The sequence below is a fragment of the Saimiri boliviensis genome, chromosome 11 (assembly GCF_048565385.1).
Source record: "Saimiri boliviensis isolate mSaiBol1 chromosome 11, mSaiBol1.pri, whole genome shotgun sequence".
Lineage (NCBI taxonomy): Eukaryota > Metazoa > Chordata > Mammalia > Primates > Cebidae > Saimiri > Saimiri boliviensis.
The window spans coordinates 109699028-109720737 of NC_133459.1; the positions used below are offsets into that span (position 1 = coordinate 109699028).

At 38.3% G+C, this 21710-nt stretch overlaps 1 protein-coding gene across 8 annotated transcripts in view; it reads right to left on the minus strand.

The window, feature by feature from the left end:
• Positions 1 to 21710, minus strand: part of CDC14A (cell division cycle 14A) — a 182824-nt gene continuing 161114 nt past the window's right edge. For 6 of the 8 annotated variants that reach the window (XM_074381355.1, XM_010343810.3, XM_074381351.1 and 3 more), the window contains one exon: positions 1 to 21363. In XM_074381355.1, coding sequence (XP_074237456.1) covers positions 20913 to 21363 — 451 coding nt within the window. In that variant the 3' untranslated portion in view covers positions 1 to 20912. The remainder of the gene's footprint in view (positions 21364 to 21710) is intronic. The other 2 variants (XM_003933257.4, XM_074381350.1) reach the window with 1 other exon arrangement.

Consider the following 21710-nt stretch of genomic DNA (forward strand, 5'->3'; position numbering starts at 1 on the left):
TGATCATGATCAGCATTTTATTGACAGAAAAAAAATTTAATAGAAAGCAAGCAAGAACCTAACATCATAGGACTTTTGTGAAATTCAAAGTATAAAGTTTCTGTGAGTTCACTGTCATGGATTTCAGGCAATGGCAACCTAGAAAATCAATAAAAGATAAACTAAAATCCATAATGGAGATCTTGAAACACTCAAGGCACTAACCACACTGAAACAAAAATAAAACTATAAACAGACTTCAGAACATTGATAACTCAAAAATCCAAATTATAAAAGCCAAAAAATGAGTAAATTGCATAAAACTTTTTTTATTAGCAGTGTATTCTTCTACACTTTAAAATAGACCATAATATCTTTTAGAAGATAAACTATTCATAACAAAATACATGTCAAACAATTTTTATTATCAGAGTAGAATTACTTTGCTATATACTTTCTATATTATATACATCCACTTCTTGGTGTGTCTATGTATGTACATGTGTAAAGTAATTTAAGATATGTACATACACATGTACATACATATGACATATATACACACATAATTATAGAACATTTACAGTAGTCAACTTTACAATCATTTTAATAGCTTCACACAAATTAGTGTTCACAGAACTAAAACTGTCAACATGGTTCCCTTTCCCCTACTTTTCAAATGTCATCTGAATCACTTTTTATGATAACTTGAAAAAAATTATCAACTTCCTATACAATTAACCAATTTTTTATAATAACACATAATAAAATATTTTACTTTTTCGACTTTAGAAAAGATATATAATTCTACTTATTTCAGTTTTTGATTCTTAAATCATACAATTCATTTCTTTCAGCAGTTGGGTGTAACTTTTGGTACTGCAGTTATTGAAGGTTAATTTAACAAACCTGAGTCAAACATTCATTCAAATGCCTTTTTAAAAACATAAAACATGAACAAGATGTTTTGATGAAGTACATATAACAGATTCAAGGTACCCCCCAATAAATACATTATAAATAACTCAATGGTTGGGAGTAAAGCACTTCGTATGAATCCGTTTAACTAGCACTTTCAGTGTCAAAGCAGTCCATCCTTAAGCAGCCTGGAAGGATATCAGGATGTAAGCCTTCTCGATTCTTACAGAAATGAAACCTACAGGCTTCTGAAGACCTAAATATCAGATCATACTTACATGAAAGGGCTGTGGGTACCTATAAGGGTCCTTTCATTTTCAGGTTAGGTTCCAGATACGCTAGCATGTGCAGCAGGGGGTTGTACCCTGTTTTAAAAATATCTCCTTTAATACAGAGAACTACTTAGCAGCATCTTTTTCAGTTTTTTCTCTCCATTGACTTGAAACTGGTGTCAAACCATGGGTGATTACAGGCAACAACAACCTCGCACCCAAAGCAGGACATTCTCATTGGATTTAGAACTCTTTTGAAAGGAGGGCAGAAAGAAAAACATTTGGAATATTGAGTCATTTCACAGAGAAAAACCATGCTCTCAAGAGAAATATTCAGTGGATTCTGATCTTCCACTGCATGCTAACTTTCTTAAAGCCCCCATGGATGCAAAACTAACTCTAACAGGCTCAGCAGCAAAAACAACCAGAAAGGGCATTGTCCTAAATCAGCCATCCCACACCATTATGGAGATAATGGAGATAAACTCCAATAAACTCAGTTAAATTAGACTGACTTACCAAAAGAATGAACTGATTTGCTGTATTTATAGTGGAAGCATAAAGATCACTTTCTAAAACCATTCTCCCTTACTTTTTCTTAAGAAGAAGGAATTATTTATTTATTAGAGACAAAACCATACTAAAACGAAATAGATTTAAAATACAAATTTTTGGTAGCAAACAGCAGGAAAATCTAAATCAAAATATAGTCTAGTTTTTACATAATTTTATATATTTATAAATTTATCAAAATAGTCTTTTAAAGTTCACAATACATATATAATGTAACACTGTACATGTAAATTGTATTACCAAAATACATTAAAAATAACCTTTCAAAATACCAAATTCAACATTAAAACTGTCTTTAAAAGTATGGAAATCTCCATAAACATAGTTTCAGTGCACTTATAGTAGTCATTAACCAGTTTTCTGTTTTCAAGTCTCTTGAAGGTGTTATCTTAGTGCTCTCTTTAATTTAAGGTAAGTAGGCGGAGATATTCTTCCAGCAAAAAGTTGCTTTCCCTCTCCACTGCTCGTCCAGATGAAGAAATTGTGTCTAAGAGAAGAACAGCTCTCACTGGAGTGGCAAGGCCTTAGTAATGAACAGATTCAGACTGAAGGGACTGTGCAGGGAGAGACATAAACTGAGGTTAACTTCCATCACATGGAAAACTTCCAGCAAGTCATGCAGCTTCTCCCTTCCACACAAGGCAGCTTAGGTCTATTACATAAAAGATCAGTGAGATAAACTAAGCCAAAATAGAAACAAAAAGATGGGCGACACAAAGCATTAGCTAAGGAAGAATGAGATATTTAATTATGCAAAGTGATTGTAGGACAACTTGATATTTTAAAAGGTTTACTGATTTATTTATAGTGATTAAAAATTAAGATTTAATTTAAAAAATTGATAGGTAGTATAAACTCATCCCTAAGCATTTCTGCAATTAGTGAGTTTTACTTAAAAATATTAAAAGATACTTGTAACAAATTAAAGATGACTAGAATATAGTCTGAGGTGACATATACTTAAATTTAATTCAGTACATATCAATGGCATGCTTCTAACGCAGAATTAGGAGCCATTTAAATAAATTCCTTAAGAATGCTTGAATATAATAAATCCCTTACAAATCCTTTCCCTTAAGGAGACACGAAGTACTACCAGCTTTGAAATCTGATCTTAAGACCCAAAAACATTCATGCAGAAGAGTCTTGCTGTCAGAACTTAATAAACAGGCAATTTTCAAGTGAACGATACAAGTTCTTCCACATCATATGAGATACTAATATACAAAAGGAGTATGAGTGTGATATGTAACCAGAATGCCTGGGCAACAGATGTAAACCAGAAAAAGATAAAACAGTTGCAAAAAGTTTGTCAAATAGTTATTTTTTTAGCAGGAAACAGCGGTCAGAAAAACGAACATACGTCAATCTAAACATTAACAATATTTTTGCTGAATTCTTCTAATTAAATGCCTGAAGACAACAAAGTTTACTTGATTTTCTAGTAAATGCCCTTTTCTCCAACCCAATGATTATTTCTCAAATTAGTCTGCAACATTTTATTAACAGGTCTAGTCAATTATAAGACAGGTCCATTATGATATAGGTTGTCAGTAAAAAACAATCTGTCTATTTTCCCAAGAACTTACAAAGGATTCAAGCTCTCTTTACTCAGCTTCAAAATCGCAGTGAATGTTACATCCTATGAACAGCCATTTAGTAAGTCCTTATTAACACAGTGCATCAAAGAGTTATGGTCCCTGACCTCAAAGGGAAATAAAAGCCACAATGTCATAACAGACGTGAAATGAAAAGGCAGCGATGTCAACATTAAATAGTAATATATGTAGTGTAAAGTTAACAGTGCATTAAGAAAGGATTAGGTGAGAGGTGGTTTTCAAGGTTGCCAGTTTCAAGAGCTATAGCAAGAATGGAAAAGGCCTGGCAGGTTGACTTTCTTATACGTGGCTCAGGCTAAGACTTCAAAACAGGAGCAAGATGATCAAGAATTAGAGTACTATTCTATAAACATACCTGAACCCACAGTAGGAATAACGGAGGAAAGACCCTGAGAAAGTCCAGTGAAACTGGTCAAAAGCCTTGAAGCCCATGTACATTCCAGTTGAGGGACACCAGCTACCACACTCGCAATTAGAGCATAAACATTTTTCTAGCTGCTTTTTCTCGGTTTCTTCTAAGAAACCTCTGTCAGAGGGCAGAGCCAATTAAGCCCCCCACCTGTAAGAATGCCACAAAAGTATGGGTGTGTGTGTATGTGTGTGTGTGTGTGTGTGTGTGTGTGTGTGTGTAACTCAGCTAGAGCTTTCTTGAGAATATTTAACTTTTAGTTTTGTTCCAGTTAGTAAAGTTGTGCATATTGTCACTAACAGAAATGATAAACTCTTCAAATTGCATATAACTGAGAACAAAGTTGATTTTGCAAGCTCTATCAATTATCGATCAACAGAGATGTAGCAAATAAACATTAGACAAACAAACTTTGTTAAATCAACTTCTTTAGAGAGCATTTTATGTGTATGTCAATATAGGGGGGCAAATATGTATGTATGCATATATATTTACATACACACACACATATATTCATTTATTTATTTACTTACTTATTTAATGAATCATGGTACCCGGTGAACTGGAAAACAGAAATAGTCTAGAATATTTTAAAGATTTCTGCTATTCATAAGGAGAATATATTCATTAGTCTTCTGGCCAAAGCCTTTACTTTCACACAGAGCTCAGAAGCTCTGGCTGGTGTTTAATCCAGCCTCAGATACGGTTCACCACAAGCCTCGCTATTGATTTTTCCACTCCCCTAATTCGCCCTCTTCTGTTGCCTAACTGGCCCTGCAGGCCTCTGCAAACACCATTTGGCCAAATAATGGTTGGACCTTCTGTCCCACCAGTTCAATTCATTCAGCAAATAACTACTGAACATCAATTATATCTATTACGTACTAGGGGATAAAAATACAATACCAAAGTCTGCAAAACATGTTCCATGGTTTCTTTACATGGCATAAAGGAAAGGGAAATAAAAGATCAGCAAAAAGGGCTGAGCAAATTAGTCTGACATCAGCATTTTGTTACAAATCAACTTCCTTTCATTTTCAATCTAAAAGAAAAATCTTAATAGAAATGCCCTAAGGGGCTGGGCATGGTGGCTCACGCTACTTAGGAGGTCGAGGCAGGAAAATCACTTGAACCTAGGAAGTGGAAGTTGCAGTAAGCCCAGATCGTGCCATTGCACTCCAGCCTGGGTGACAGAGCGAGACTCTGTCTCAAAAAATAAGATAAAATAAAATAAAGCAATGCACTAAAGGGAGAAGAGAATTGTTGAAGTCTCCAAGAGCTATTCACTATTCACTTGACAAAAGCATAACTAACACCGTGAGACCTTTTTATTCAGGGAGCAACCGTGTTGGATGACAGGAATATTTAAACTTCAAGTACCACATGGTTATCCTACAGGGTTGCATCGAGGGTCTCTCTGGGTCATTTGTACTCTGCTACGGTTGAGGAAACCTCAAGGAAAAACATGAGTATTCTCCATCTGAAATCTTAGATAGGACAGATAAGCCACGAGTGCCTGGTTTGACTTAATACACATCAGAACAAAGCGTAACTTCATGCTTTTGTTGTAATCACAGGTAGGACTACCAACTATATAAAATGTTTTCCAAATGTGCATGTATTGTAAAACTGCTAATATCCCAGAAAAGACAATGGCCAATTGCTAGCATTTTTAATTTTTATAGTAAAAATGCAAATATATTTTGAATTCCATGAACAGTGTTATTGCAATTGATTTTATTATTAAAAATAGATTAAATACAACTATCTACAGTTCTTAATAAATTATATTACTTGACAGGTCAATTTTTCTGAGCTAGGTATTTAATTACTTTCTATATGCTAAGCACAGTTCTAAACATCTGATGTGTAGTCACACATTAAATGTTTCAGACAACCCACTTTACAGATGAGGAAACTGAGGCATGAAGCAGTAATTAGCCCCAATTCATGTAACTAAGAATTGGTGGGGCTGGAATTTGCACCCTAGCAGTCTGATTCTAAAGCTCAAACCTTTAGCTACCACAGTTTAATGCCTCAAGACAGCCAGCATTTGTCCTGTGATCACTACATATTCGTTCAATCCAACATTCTCTATCACCCTTAGGCAACATATGATTCTGAGTGAATAAATAAATATTGATTTTCATCAGGCCTGAATCCGAAGAATTTTCAGGAATATCCTAAATGTAAAGGAAATTTTCACTGTAAGAACATCCATGCTTAAGTATTATGATTGATTAAAATTTTAATTCTGCTTAGGCAATGTTTTTCTGTTGTTACCATAATGAGTTAATGAATTGGAAATAAAGCAATGACAATGGAGATGGTTATAATGAAAACGAAACTTGAAATATAAATATCATTTTATGTTAGCCCTTGTTTATGTAACCAAGAGATTTTAATTTCTCAAATATAATATTCAAGTTCATTTAATTAGTAAGTTCAACAGAGTTATCGTGAGTTAGGACCAGATCAAGTGTATTATGAATAAATGGTATTATTATTGTATGACTACCATAAAACTAAAAATGTAGCAATATTCAACCTGAAAAATAAGGATAAAATTGCCTTACATTTGCAGCCCCAAAAATTTTTATGTCAAAATATAAGCTTCCATCAAGAAGTCTTGTTCTCCGAAAGGAGTAAGATTTGACATAAAACAAAGTGTTAGGTAAGGAGATCAAGACAATTTGTTCTGTTCTGGAAATTTGCTACTAATCTGTTTTGGCAGATGTAGGTAGTAACTTTAAAATTTCAGCTATTCTGGAGGTGTTTCTTTTTTAAACAGCCCAGTTACCTAATCATGGTAGGAAAATGTCTAATAATTACAGATATAAATATTGTACAGATGGTTAATAAATACATTAGCTATCAAAAATAGCAAATTATAAAGAATGATGAAAGATTAAGGTCCTTGACAGCAAATGAATGTAACAATGTCTTAATGTTCAAACAACTTGAACCAAAGGATCCAACAGCCTGGAACGTTAGCATCCTACTAAGGTCGACATCCTGACTCAAAATGTTCATGGACTTTTTGCCACACTGACATTTTCTTTCCTGCATTTTCCCAAGTCCTTTAAGGAAGAAAAAATAGTCCACTAGCTATCCCTCGTTTAAATTCTAACTACAGAGGCAGAAAGCACTGAAAAAAATGGTTTGTTTTCATGTGATTGAAATTAAAGGAAAAAATACGTATTTGGCAACATGGTATTTAATACATAACTATAGAGCTTTAAGTTTTAATGAACAAATACAACACCAGGGAAAAATAAATACACCCATAACTGCCTCTGAACTTCTATGTCGCTTTATGCCCTTGTAAAAGAGTTTCCAGTTTTGGTATTATTACAAATTAACACATAAAATGTGTGTATTGATACATGTTTCCATAACTGTGGTTTCACAATACTGAAAGTATTTTTTATTTTTTTATTTCAATAGATTTTGAGGTACGAGTGGTTTTTGCCTACATGGTGAAGTCTGCAATTTTAGTGCACCTGTCACCCAAGTAGTGTACACTGTACCCAATATGTAGAGTATTGAAAGAATTTGCCTCTGTTAATATGATACATTTTTCCTCCGATAACACTAGATGAAATGTAGCTGGATATGGTTTTATTGGCATCATATTAAGATAAAAAGACTAAGGTTAGTGATAAAATCAGGTTCAAAAGATGCGTGTACATTTTTCCATAGTGTTCTCTGCATTTCAGGGACCTCAGGACTGAACAAGCCAATTTGGATTCATTATAATGCTATATAAAATAGTCTTTCACCTTCCTACATGACTTTTAATAGATTCTTTTTTCTGGAGAAATTTAATATATGCTTTTCAACAATCACAAAGAGCTCAATTGTTAGATGACAGATTGTTGACACCCAGCTTGACTCAGTCAACCATTACATGAGTGTTTTCAGTTCATTTGAATACCAAAATTATATTGATGCAAACGCAGTTAAAATTTATTTTCTCTTATTTTAGTAAAGCCACATTTCTAGAAAAAAAAATACACAACTCTCAGATTACTGTATTTTAAAGCTAAAGCTAGAAACTCATTTTGCTTTTTGTTAGTACTTCACATCCTAAGAATGAGACCCAGGCTCCTAAGCACTTTAGCTTAACATTCATGAACCCAGATACATTATCAGACTTTTAGTTCAATAAATATTTATTAGGCACTTACACTGTACTATGGAACCTCAGGAAACAAAGATGTTTCTCAGAAGCTTAAAAGAAAGCAGAGGAGAGAATCATGTGTAACTGACTATAATATGAGAGCGTCAGCACTCCAAGGAGAGTCGAGAAAGGAAAAGACATTCTGTTTGGATGGGTCACAAATGCTTATCAAAAAGATAACTCTTGAGCCAGGTCAAGAACTATAAAACCAAGCAGAGAAAGGAGGGAAAGCAGAGTGGGCTGAAAGTGCTAGGGCTCGGGCTCAAGGCAGAGGACGGCACACTTGCAAAATGCAGGTCAGGTGCCAGGTAGAGCTGCTGGAGAGGAGGCTGGCAGGGAGGCACATGGCCCAACAGGGAAGAACCCTGAATGCCAAGCCAGGGGAGCCAGACTTGACCCAGTAGGCAGAGTGGAGCCACTGAACAATGTGAAATATAAGAAGGATTTGATTAGCTCTCTGTGTCTTAGAAATTTAACACTGACAACAGTACAGAGAAGAGATTAAAGGCAAGAGACAGGAAGAAAATGTAAAGGGTTATACAATCGTTCATGAAGACCTTAATTAGGGCAGCAGTGGTAAGGATGGAGGGACAGAGAGGTATTTTAGAGGGAGACTTGACAGGACTTAGTGACTGGTGTGACACAGGGAAAGGTAGCACAGGTAGTGTCAGAGATGGCTTCAAATGTTCAGCTTGGATGACCGGATGAATAAAGATGAGATGATCTGGCTAAGAAACGAAAGAGGAGCTGGCAATGGGAAGGAGCCTGTATTCTCTCCATCCCAAGTAACACCCAGAGGAAGCTGAGGGTGTAGATCCAATGCTCAGGAGGTTACCCAAAGAGCAAAGAGCCAATATAACGAGAATCGTTAAGGGACAGGCAAAGGACGGCAGTCATTTAAGGGGGAAGAAAGGCAAAACAGAGGAAAATTAATATTCAAAAAATCAAAGGGGAAGAGAAATTACAGGGGAAAAAGTAGCCAATACTGTCAAATACTACAGATAGACTAAGGAGAAGAAGGACTAACAGGAGTCCATCAGATGTGGCTTTGAAGAAGTGGGCAGTAATCTGTGCGAGAGACTTTCACCAGAATGAGGGGCACCTCCCAGCTACAGAGCGAAGAGCACCAAAGACACAAGGGAGGAGGCAGCGCGGCCTTCTTTTTCCCTAAGTTTGGCCATAAAGGAGAAACTGTGAGAGGAAGACAGGACTGAGGGAAGACTCCTCCCCAGGCCCCACCAGCCTGCCAACTTGGATGTGCATGTTGGCAGGTGAGGAGACCTGCAATTGGAGGGTAAGAGGCTGAAGATATAAAAGAGAAGGAAGTGGATGGGGCAACTTCCTGGGAGAGGCTGGAAACAGTACAGGTAGGTAGAGTTACCATTGGAAAAAAGTAGGGTTTCTTTGGATTTAAAAGGGAAGGAAGAAAATGGATGAGTCCAGATGCAGATAAACTTTGAGACAGAGAAGAGGGCAGTTAGAGGAAATTACTTCCGACAAATTCTACACTCTTAGCAGATCTCAAGGCAGGGTCAACTGGCTCTGGAGATCAGGAAGGGGTTGTGTTGGGAAAAATGTGAAGAAGTTCTGGAACAGCCAGGTGGGAAAGAGAAAAGGAGCCAAAAAGGGATAAGACAACTAATTAGGAGGACGGAAGGGCCGGGTAAATTAGAAATACGTTTGAGATGGAGCCAACTGGCAAAGCTATGGGATTTTCTCCAACAGTGCTCTGAGGAGAGAGATGAGGAACAGATGCAACAGATGGCTGAATTGATCTAATTTTGGAGACTGGTAATCAAGTGGTTACAGAATGTCCAGCTAGAAGTGAGAGTGTTGGAAAAAGGAAGCAAAAATGACTGTGCAGGCTACAGAAGGAAAGAGGTAAACTGAGATGGCTGGGGGAACAGACAGGGTCAGAAAGAAGTCACGGAGCAGGGTTAGGAGGACGGGGAAGTGTTTACAGGAGGCTGGCAGGATTCAAGATGTCAGAAGCAATGTGCTAAGCAATAAGAACGTTTATTAAATGAATTTTCAAGTGAAGAAAAATAAAGATAAGTTAAGCAAGTTTAAAATAAGATCACTGTGACACTCTGGGCAAGTTATTGCAACTCTGAGTCTTGATTTCCCCATCTGTAAATAGCAGGTTAAATAAATAAGGGACTGGATATAAAGTGCCTAATACCCTGCCAGGCACATAGAAGGTATTCAAGAAACAGTTGATGATATAATGGTTAGAAAAATGTTACAGTTGTCCAGAATGTTGGCAGTGCCCAGGTAGCTAAGAAGTAGAAGCAAAAGTCCTCCAGGGATGAAGGGAGGTAATAACAGTGTTGAGGACAAAAAGACGAGTATCCTTGGATGATGTTTTCAACAGAGAGGTGAGCATGGAAACAAGGTTCCTCACAGGAACACAGCCTCTCTCCTCTGAACCGTAAACACTTAGGAGCTACCAGACAGTAAGCAATTCGTACTTAAAGAGTAAATAAGGGAAAACGAGATGGAATGGGTCAACCTTATTTTGCTCACTTTCAAATGGAGACTTCTTAATTTTTTTTCTTATGGTCTACTTGCTTTTTCATAACAGAAGGCTGAAGGACTCACAGCAGTCTGCCCAAGAGAGAAAATAGCTACTTTTAAACCGATAAAAACAGTTCTCTCCCACATATATCAATCTTTGAGTTGGTTAGACATTCACTATCAAAGGGAGCCTGTGTCATTTACCAAAAGCTTCTGCTAGGGGCAAATCCAGTGACTTTACAAGCAATGTATGTGTGGTGTCTCTGCTTGTCTGCACGTGCATGCACATCCACATATATGTGTATCTGTGTGTAAGAGGGAGTTGCAACAAAAACATGCCTTTCTAAGTTAAAGCTTCGACACACACATGCACACACAGTAAAATTTAAATTTTTGGAAGAAACGAATGATCTGCACAATATTAGAAAAGGTGGCCCAGCAATCCCATTACTGGGTATACGCCCAAAGGATTATAAATCATTCTATTATAAGACACACACACATGTACGTTTACTGCGGCACTGTTCACAATAGCAAAGACTTAGAATTACCCAAATGCCCATCAATGATAGACTAGATAAAGAAAATGTACATACACACCATGGAATACTATGCAGCCATAAAAAGGATGAGTTCATGTCCTCTGCAGGGACACGGATGAGGCTGGAAACCATCATTCTCAGCAAACTAACACAAGAACAGAAAATAAAACACCGCATGTTCTCACTCATAAGTGGGAGTTGAACAATGAGAACACATGGACACAGGGAGGAGAACATCACACACCGGGGTCTGTCAGGGGGTGGGGGACAACTAGGAGTGGGATGGCATTAGGAGAAATAGCTAATGTAGATGACGGGGTGATGGGTGCAGCAAACCACCATGGCACATGCATAACTACGTCACAAACCTGCACGTTCTACACATGTACCCCAGAACTTAAAGTATAATGATAACAACAACAACAAAAAGATGCAACTATGGACTGTGTATACCCACAATCAAACAGGTAAGTAGAGCCCAATGCTAGAGGCTTTGGAGATATCAAAAATAAAAAATATTTTCTAACCTCAAATTAACCAAGGAATTCAGTGGGGATTCAAGGCCTACATGCACAAGATAGGTGGCTCTCAACAGAGAGAGGGATGAGGAAGGCCGATAATGAATACAGACAGGATGACTTCAGAAAACATCATGATTACTTTGGTCTCGTGAGGTTAAGAAAGGCTTCACAGAGGAGGAGGTTGGACTTAGGCCAACTCCTGATGGAAAGGAGCTGAGAAGCAATGGGAGGGAGGAAGGGAGAGCGAGTTGGGGCCATAGCACGTGAGAACAGCACAGAGGTAGGAGGAGCCGCGCACACCCAAGTGCATAAGAAACTGCCTGGCAGAGGCAGAAGGTTCATGCTCAGGAGTGGAGGGAAGTGAGCTTGGAAAGCTGGTTGCGGAGGGCTGAAAAGGCACTGGCTGGCAAGCTGCAGAGGCTGGACCTACTTCATGTCGAGAGAGTACGTTCCGAACTACCTTCTGTATGCATGTATTAAGTATTTTTCAAAGATGAAGAAGAAAGAAACGGCACAGCAGGAATTAAAAGCAAGGTCAACATCTTTGTGGCCCAGAAGCAATCAAGACAGTGGTGGGACTCCGGCTACACAGCTGGAAGCCGGCAGAGGTGGCCAGGTGTTGCATTCCTGTGGGCACACAGGTCGAAAGCTCCTGGTGTGATATGAGGGCTGGAGTCAGGCTCTCCCGCATGGGGAAGGAGGCTGAGAGAAGTTGGGACCATTGCCCTCGGGCCAGGGCTGAGGTGGAGCCACATCCCTGCCTGAGATGCAAGCTTGGAGGAGCTCACCAAGAGATGGGAGCCTGGGTCACTAAGGTCTGTTTCTAGACTGAAAGGCCTACCTGGGCAGGTAGTGTGGACAGGAAGGCTAACAGATAAGTCTAGGGGCTATTGGCCAGGTACATTCCTGTAATCCCAGGCTCATTCCTGTAATCCCAGCACTTTGGGAGGCCAAGGTGGGCAGATCACCTGAGGTCAAGAGTACAAGACCAGCCTGGCCAACATGGTGAAACCGCATTCATACTAAAAATGCAAAAATTAAGTGGGCGTGGTGGCGAGCACGTGTAGTCCCAGCTACTCAGGAATCTGAGGCAGGAGAATTGCTTGAACCTGGAAGGTGGAGGTTGTAGTGAACCAAGACTGTACCACTGCACTCCAGCCTGGGCAACAGAGTGAGACTCTATCTCAAAGAAAAAAAAAAAAAAGAAGTTTGAGAGTCACTGCAAAAGGAGAAAGTAAGAAGAAAGGCAGCAAAGCAATATCCAAAAAGATAGTGGAGCCGGGAGTGGTGGCTCAAGCCTATAATCCCAGCAATTTGGGTGGCCAAGGCAGGAAGATCACTTGAGGTCAGGATTTCGAGACCAACCTGGGCAACCTAGAAAGACACTCTCTCTACAAAAAAGGAGAATGATGGCTGAGAATTTTCCCTAACTAAAAAAGCAGCCCTAAGATTGAAAGTACATACTGCCGCCAAGCAAGATAAATTATAATGAATCTGTATCTAGCTATATTATGGTGAAACTGTAGACTTTCAAGAAAAAAATCTTCTAATAATTAGTTTTATTCTTTGACCGCAGAAGCTATTAAACAACGGCTTACATTAGGAAACTAGTATTTTCAGTGGTTTCCAGCAGCAGTGCAAAACACAAAGAGCAAATCATTTTCACCAGAAGATTTCCGCATGAAGTTTTTAACGGAGGACAATGGCTTGTACGTCTTTGTCTTACCTTGCTCTACCAAAAAATACTGGGCTCATGGTAGACACTTACATAAATATTAGCTATAACTTCATTAATTGGATAAGTTTCCATTTCATTTAATTTCATTTTTTAATATATGGGGTCTCTCTGTATTGTCTGGTCTCAAACTCCTGACCTCAAGTGATCCTCCTGCCTTAGCCTCCTGAAGTGCTAGGATTACAGTGTGAACCATTGCACCCAGCCAGCTTTTATAGGAATATAAAAAGCACTTGCTTTCTTTTACTCCTAACCAAAAAATAAGACACAAGATTAAAATAAGTATCTTTCCTATTGACCTAGTAGTATTATTGATACTACATAAGAAACAAAGTATAAAATTAAGGTAATCAACCAAGGCAATTCACAACTCTCATATGCTGAGAATATATTAATTCTTACCTATTATATATTTCTGATCAACCTTATCACTTAAAGCAAGTTTAATGTTTTCACGTCTTTTCAAATAGAGAGTCAAAAATAGCTGACAGGCTTTATACAGAAAATCAACATAAACCACTATTCAACATAAACACTGGAAACTTAAATTATAGTTTCACATATATATATATGCAAATACTGCAAACATATAAATAGCTTATACGCAAATTTAAAGGCATCGTCTGAACCATGCTGACCTTGTAATGATTTGATGCTTTCTCAAGCAAACATTCTCAGGTCCCCTTGGGAAGGGAAAAAAATCACAATGTTGAATGAATGTGAAAGATGTGGTTCAATACTAAAATTGAGCTTATGTTCTTGATATAACATAGTTAATATCCCTTAGCTGAAAAATTACATCAAATCTAAAGCAATGCCACAACAAAGAGAAAAGATGAAAAACCACAGCAACTTAAATATACAACAGAAGGTTAGAAAGCTAGCACTAATCATTAACTGTAGTAAATATTAACACGTAGTTAATATTTAATGATATTAATATGAATTAATAAATGAATAAATATTGATACGGTTTGGATGTTTTATCCCCTCCAAATGTCCTGTTGAAATGTGACTCCAATGTTGGAGGTGGGCCTAGTGGGAGGTGCTTGGGTCATGGGAGTGGATCCTTCATGATGGCTTTGTGCCATCCTCCCAGTCACAAGGGAGTTCTCACTCTATAAGTTCACATGGATCTGGTGGTTTAAAACAGCCTGGCACATCCTCCCTGTCTCTTGTTCCATCTTGCCATATAATCCGTGTGTCCCCCTTTGCCTTCCACCATAACTGTAAGCTTCCTGAGGACTCACAGGAAGCCAAGCAGATTGTTAGTGTCATGCCGTACAGCCCATAGAACTGTGAGCCAAATAAATCTTTTTTATTTATGAATTACCCAGACTCAGGTATTTCTTAATAGCAATAAAAGCAGACTAATAAAAGTGTCATATTTAAAATCAGGACAAGATGACCAATTTTTAAAATGGTGACTAGGCAGAGGGAAAAGACATCAAGTTTACGTCAGGAAACACTATCACATACCACTGGAAAGTATTAGCACTTTACAGTGAATGGATATTCAAACAATCGAAATGTAGTTTATCACTGTCAGCACTAACATTATTCCAAAGTAAAAATGAACCATGCTTTAGTGCAGTGCCAATCACTCAGTAGATTTTCATCCAACTGGTTATTTTATAAAGCTAGACTCCAATATTATGATCTTACTCCAGGCCCTACTTTAAAGACTAATAACTCCTTAAAATATGTATATATTCTGCCTGATGTTAGAAACAAAAGAACTTAACCTGTTCATAGGCTACCAAGGTTGTTCTTACATTGGTCAAATTTTAGACGGAAAACATCCACATATTCTTCATAACCAAAGAGCAGCATTAGCCAGCTGAGTATAAAAATAGCTACTACCACTAGAAAAGAGAACTACATGTAAGCCAACTTCAGCTGTTACATAAGAATGCTAAGGTAAAGTAGGAAGCACACAACATTTCGTTTCCATTTTGCTTTCAACATTCAACCAAATGAGTGTTTTAATTTGTAATTCCCTCCTGTGACCAGTACTGTGTTAGAAGCCATGAACTATAAAAGAACTTTTTGAAATGTCTGCAAAAGGAAGTTTAAAATTTGGAGACAATTCTTATACATACAGACAATACATAAACGAATATAGATGTTCACGTATCTAATAGCATACACAATAAAATAAAATACTAATTATAGGATGGATTCAACTTACTGGGGAGAGCTTCACAGAGGACACGGAAGGTAATATATGTCTTTATTTAAAGATGAGAAATTGGTAAAGGAGGGCAGGGGGCTTCCAAGAAAGGGCTTCCTAAAGACTAGCAGTAGGCGTGAACACAGTGGGAGAAGAAGTCAAGAGAACAAGCAGGGTAAATGCTGGCGCAAAAATACAATACAGAAATGCAGTACAGAGGGCCTGAAAGCTCCGCAAAGAAAGTCAGTATTTATGTTCTAGCACTAGGGGACCACTGGTCTTTTCTGAACAGGGAAATCAGATGTTGAAATCTATATCTATTCTCTGGCAATGCTTTGAAGCAAGGGTTGGCAAACTGCAGGTCACTATCCAAATGCAACCCACCACCTATTTTTGTTAATAAAGTTTTATTTAACACAGCCACACCTTTCATTTATGTGTTGAGTTGAATAGTTGGGACACAAAGCTAAAACTCTTTACTGCCTGGCCCTTTACGGAATAATTTTGCCAACCCTACTTTAAAGTAGGTATTAAAGGTGGAAAGAGACAAGTTAGGAAGATCATAAAAGACTCAAACACAACAGGGATGAGGAAGCAACTGAATGGAGAAGAAAGGAAAAATTTCAAGAGACAATGAATGGCACCATTGACGTTACCTGCAACCTTCACCATGAGAATATCCCTGAAAATATCTGAAGACAGAAGAGTGCATAACAAAGCTTATCATAGGCTTTAATAACTTTTACTTATTTGTATAGTTTTATTATTAAAGCTATAGAGCATTCTTTCATTTAAACATCCATCCATCCTTTTATGTAATCAACAAATACTTAATGAGTGCCTAATATATGCCATGCACAGGGTATATAACTGAAAACCAGAGGCACAATCCCTGCCCTCACAAAGCATATAGTCTAGTGGATGATGCAAATTCAGAGTGAAAAAAAAGTATGATGATTTAGACCAAGATGGGATGTAGGGAGGCTTATGGTAGAAGCACCATGACCTAACTCAGATTTGAGGGTCAGGTAAGGTCAATGTAGATGACTAGTAATCCAGTGATTAAGTGTCATAAAAATAAAGCATAGCAAATATTCAAGGCAGATACCACAAGTAATTTCAATTTAATAAAATACTTCCACCCCACCTACACCATAATCACATGTCCCTCATTTCTTAAGCATTTGAAAACTCCTCTGAGTGTCAGGGAGTGAAACTCATTTTTTACAGTAAGTGGGTCAACAAAAATGTAACCTTGTGTATGCATCGCACAGGGCAGTAGAAACTGCAAGACTAGCAAAAGAGGACAAATTAATAAAAATAAAATCTGACTGTTCCTCAGCATTCTGTCACAACCAGAAGGAATCCTTAACATTTGTTCTTGTTTTCTGTGTTAAATGATTTAATGACAGAATAAGGAAATCATTTTTACATTTTTCTGGGGGCTGAACTGCTGCAAAAAGTGAGTGAGCAATTGCAGCTTTCAAAGGAGATGCTAATTGTAGCTTTTAAAATATTAGATTCCCTCTAAACACCCATCACCCCCATCCCTTAAGAGTTTCTGGGTCTTTCTTAAAGGTTCTGGGAGGATATTGTCATGCAGACTTCATTTTCCTACCTAAGAAAATGAGTGATTTTCCTAGTTCTTCAAGCCTCCTAATCTCACATCTTCAGAAGTGCTAGAACTAGAAGGATGATCTTATTTACACAATAAACCCAGTATAATTAGACAAGCTGCACTGGACCATAAACAAAAATAACTCATAACCTCCGATCTTATTCCACACAAAGTGGGAATTTCCACCATAATTTAGCTTTTCGACCACAAGTCAGCAGAGGTAGGAGTTGGAACTTTCCCTCTCACAGGAGGTTTTCTAGGCAAAGTTAAAGAGGGTAGGGTCTGCTACAAAGACCTGCTGCTTCTTACTTCCAGGGAGGGTGAGAGGGCAGAAAATGTTGTTGTGCTGATAATTCTATTTATAAATGCTTTTCTTTACAATAAGATGATAAATTTAGGAGGGGAGAGAAGGAAAGTAGCAGCAATTGCCCACACTATTACTTTAAATTCAATTATTTAAAAATCACTCTATTCTAACAAGAAGAGGGATGAGGAGAAGTGAAAAGAAATAAAAATATATGGAACAAGGCCCAAAGCAAGTTTTATAAACATCATTGGGAGAGATCAACAATTGTCTAAAGAATACTCCCATGATTCTACCAGCAAAAAAGAAAACAAAAAAGTAGAACATTATTCTTGTCAAGCTACCGATGCTGCTGGCATTCAGCTATAAATGTGGATTACACAATACCTTTACACGTGTAATCTGCAAGGTATTTATATAGTCATGTGTCACTTAACGACAAGGATACATTCTGGGAATGTATCCTTAGGCAATTTCATCATCGTGTGCACATGATAGAGTGCACTTACACAAACCTAGACGGTAGAGCCTGCTACATACCTGGGCTAAATGGTATAGCCTATTTTGCCTCTAGGCTGCAAACTTGTATGGCATGTTATTGTACAGAATATTGTAAGCAACTATAACACAATGGTAAGTACATGTGTCTAAACATAGAAAGTATACAGTAAAAATATGGTATAAAAGATTTACAAATTATACACCTGGCACTTACCATGGATGGAGCTTGCAGGACTAGAAGGTGCTCTGGGGTGGTCAGTGGGTTAGTAGTGAGGGCATGTGAAGGCCTAGGACATTACTGAACTGTACTGTAGACTTTATAAGCACTGCACACTTAAGCTCTATTAAATCCATATTAAAATTTTTTCTTTCATCAATAATCAATTGACCTTAGCTTACAGTAACATTTTATTTTATAAACTGTAATTGTTTTAACTTTTGATTCTTTTGTAATAACACTTAGTTTACTATGTTTTTATTTTTTATCAACTCCCAATCACTTGGAATAGTTTAAAATATTGTATGTATACTGTATAAAAATATTTTCTCTTACATTCTTATCCTATATTTTTTTCTATTTTAAACATTTTTAGTATTGTCTTTACTTTCTGAATTTTGTGTTTAAAAGGAAGACACAGACACACACATTAGCCTAGGCCTACAGCAGATCAGGATTATCAATATCACTGTCTTCCACCTCCACATCTTGTCCCATTGGAAGGTCTTCGGGGGCAGTAACACATGGAGTTGTCATTTCTTATAATAACAATGCCTTCTTCCAGAATACCTCCTGAAGGGCCAGCCTGAGGCTTACAGTTAACTTTTTCTTAATAAGGAAAAGGCGTATACTCTAAAATAATGACATATAGTACAGTAAATATATAAGCCAGTAACAGTTATTATGTACTGTACATAACTGTATTGCTAGACTTTTATATGGCTGGCGGCACAGTAGTTCTGTTTATACCAGCATCACCACAAACACATGAGTACTCCAGTTATAACCCTACGAGGGCTACAACGTCACTAGGCAATGGGAATTTTTCGGCTCCATTATAATCTTATGGGACCACCATTGTATATGTGGTCTGTTATTGACCAAATATAATTAGGCACCACATGATTGTATGATTATCTATATATCTCTAGCACTTTTTCTGAAGATGGAAAGATCTGCATTCTGATCCAAACGAAGAGGTTGATCCACAATCAGTATATGAAATCACTGACTAAACTCAATGCCTGCTGGGAAGTATATGATTTATAAATATAGTTACAAAAATTTAATATATTATCTTTTTACGTCTAATCCTTAGTTACATGGATTTCAGTTTTTATGATACCTATACACTCAATTGATATAGGGGGATCAGAATCAGATTAAGGGGTAGATGGGCTGGCAGTTTCCTGGGACCCTAATCTGTAAAGGAATCTAAACTAATACCAAGGCCAAGCATGGTGGTTCATAGGCATGAAATCGGACCGGGAAAATCATAAAATCGGACTGGGAAAATCAGACATGCTAGGCTCCTGCTCAGGAATGGATTGAGAGTGGACAGAGTGGGAAAAAATTGTAAAAGAGGTCTGAGGTAGGGATAGGAGTGGTAATGAATCTAATGCACCTGGACATGAACACACACACACACACACACACACACACACACACATACATTGCATTCTCATGTTGTTTTAAACATCCTTACGGTTTCTTTTTTTTTCTTCTTTGAGACAGAGTGCCATGAAGTGCTGTGGTGCAATCTCGGCTCACTGCAACCTCCACCTCCCAGGTACTAAGGGATTCTCCTTCCTGAGTCTCCCGAGTAGCTGAGATTACAGGTGTGCGCCACCACGCCCAGCTGATTTTGTATTTTTAGTAGACACTGGGTTTCACCATGTTGGCCAGGATGGTCTTGAACTCCTCACCTCAGGTGATCCACCAGCCTTGGCCTCCCAAAGTATTGGTATTACCGGGGTGAGCCACTGAGCCCGGCCCATTCTCATGGTTTCTAAACTGCCAACTAAAGAAAGTACATGCCATAAGGATGAACCATGGGCCTCCTGTTGTGCTGAATGTTGCTACCAGCACCTTCCCTCCTCCCCTCTTGTCTACAGAAGCAGCCACTCCCTGAATGATGGCTGAGGAAAAGCTTCAAGAATAGTGAGTGTGAAGGGACGCCAGTCCAGAGCTTTCCGGGACATCTGGGGCTTGCTCGTGCCCTGAATACAATCAGTGTTGTGAACCACGCTTCACATTTCCTTAATACCTAGGATTGATTTCTCCTGCCTATTTGTCCTTCTTCTTCCCAAATCAAAACTCACATTCCTGTAGATCTCAGTACCCCTAGAGGCAATCAAAACATGTGATTGAAGTCATTCATAATAGGAGTTAACCAACAGCGTTTACCTTACCAGGTGATGTTGATTGTTAAAGAGAGATTGCTAACCTAAATAGAGATCTCATTGATAAAATGAGTCTGGAGGTCTTCCCTCCTTTCTCTAGAAGAGTGCTGGCTACTTTTAAACATCTTCCTGATACTCTGCTTGCTCCTCCCCTTGCATCCCAGGTATCTACCTATAAGCCCTTCTTCTAACCATCTCTCACTTGCTACTTATTCTGGGTCAGTTTCTTGCGGGAGGTGAAATATTCAAGGGCCTGACGCTTAGTTCTAGGAAGATACTGTTCATTCAGCACCTTCCACATTTCAGTACTCCAAAATTCATTCACTGATATGTGACGTGGAAAAAACCATAATTCACCAAACCAGCACGCACACAGCAAATGCTATCCACTGTATGAATCAGCTCCTGGCTTAGCACCAGATATTCAGAGTGACTTCAAAACATAACTGAAAAGTAACTGAAGTCAACAATGTCCATGATAAATAAAATGAAAGCTATTTCCCTTTTAAGAGAAACTACTTAAAAAGGAGTTGGGGGTAGGAAGAAAAAGAAGGAAGGAAGAAAACCCAGTTGAAACTTGGTGTTTACTTGAAGAGGAGCCAGCAGAATGTAGTGCATAGACAGTGTCACAGCACAGAGGGAAGGCATCGCTCAGAAGGCTTCCTTGGTGCTATTAAATTTCTTTGGTGGCAGCCTGGGCTGGGAAGGCAAGGCACAGAAGTTGCATTCGGGGTTCTGAGGACCAACAGGTGGTATCTGTGAACTTACGGGGATAGAACGGCTCAGGAATCTTGCTGAAGAAGAAGAAAGCCCAGTGTAGGTGGGTTGAAGGATGGTGGTGTGCTCCTCTGTCTTGGCGCTTTGGGGGCCCGGGGGGCTGTTCAGGTTGCCCCCATTGCTGTTGCTGCTTCTGTTGTACTGATTGTTGTTGAGCTCAGGGTAATTTCTGGTAGTTGGCTGGGAGCTGCCATTCAAGAGGTTGGTAAACGGGCTGGCTGTGAAACCGGCCTTAGAGGATGAGGAGGTCTTTTTGTTCTCTGGATCATCTGTTGCAGCATTCAAGTTCCCTAGAGAACTGGCTAGCCGGGAGTTTATGGAAAAGCTGAATGGAAAACACAAATGAGGAGGGAAAAAACAGACAACAGTGTATACTTACACAGAACTCATGTTTCTAAAACACATACTCATGACATTAGGGGAACAGGATGAACACAATTCTGATCAATGTGAATGATGACAGGATGGCTTCTTCATCACCCTTGATGTCATGATAATATGTAGCCTTGAATTATACGTATCACGTTCCTTTGTCAAAAGCAGTTAACTAGGACGCAAGAAATTGGCTAAAACACTTTGACTACAGATCTCGAAATAGAACATCTGGGAATTTTATTTACCCTGGGGTGGGAAGCAAAGGAAAAGGGCCATATAAGGGGAGAGTTAAAAGCA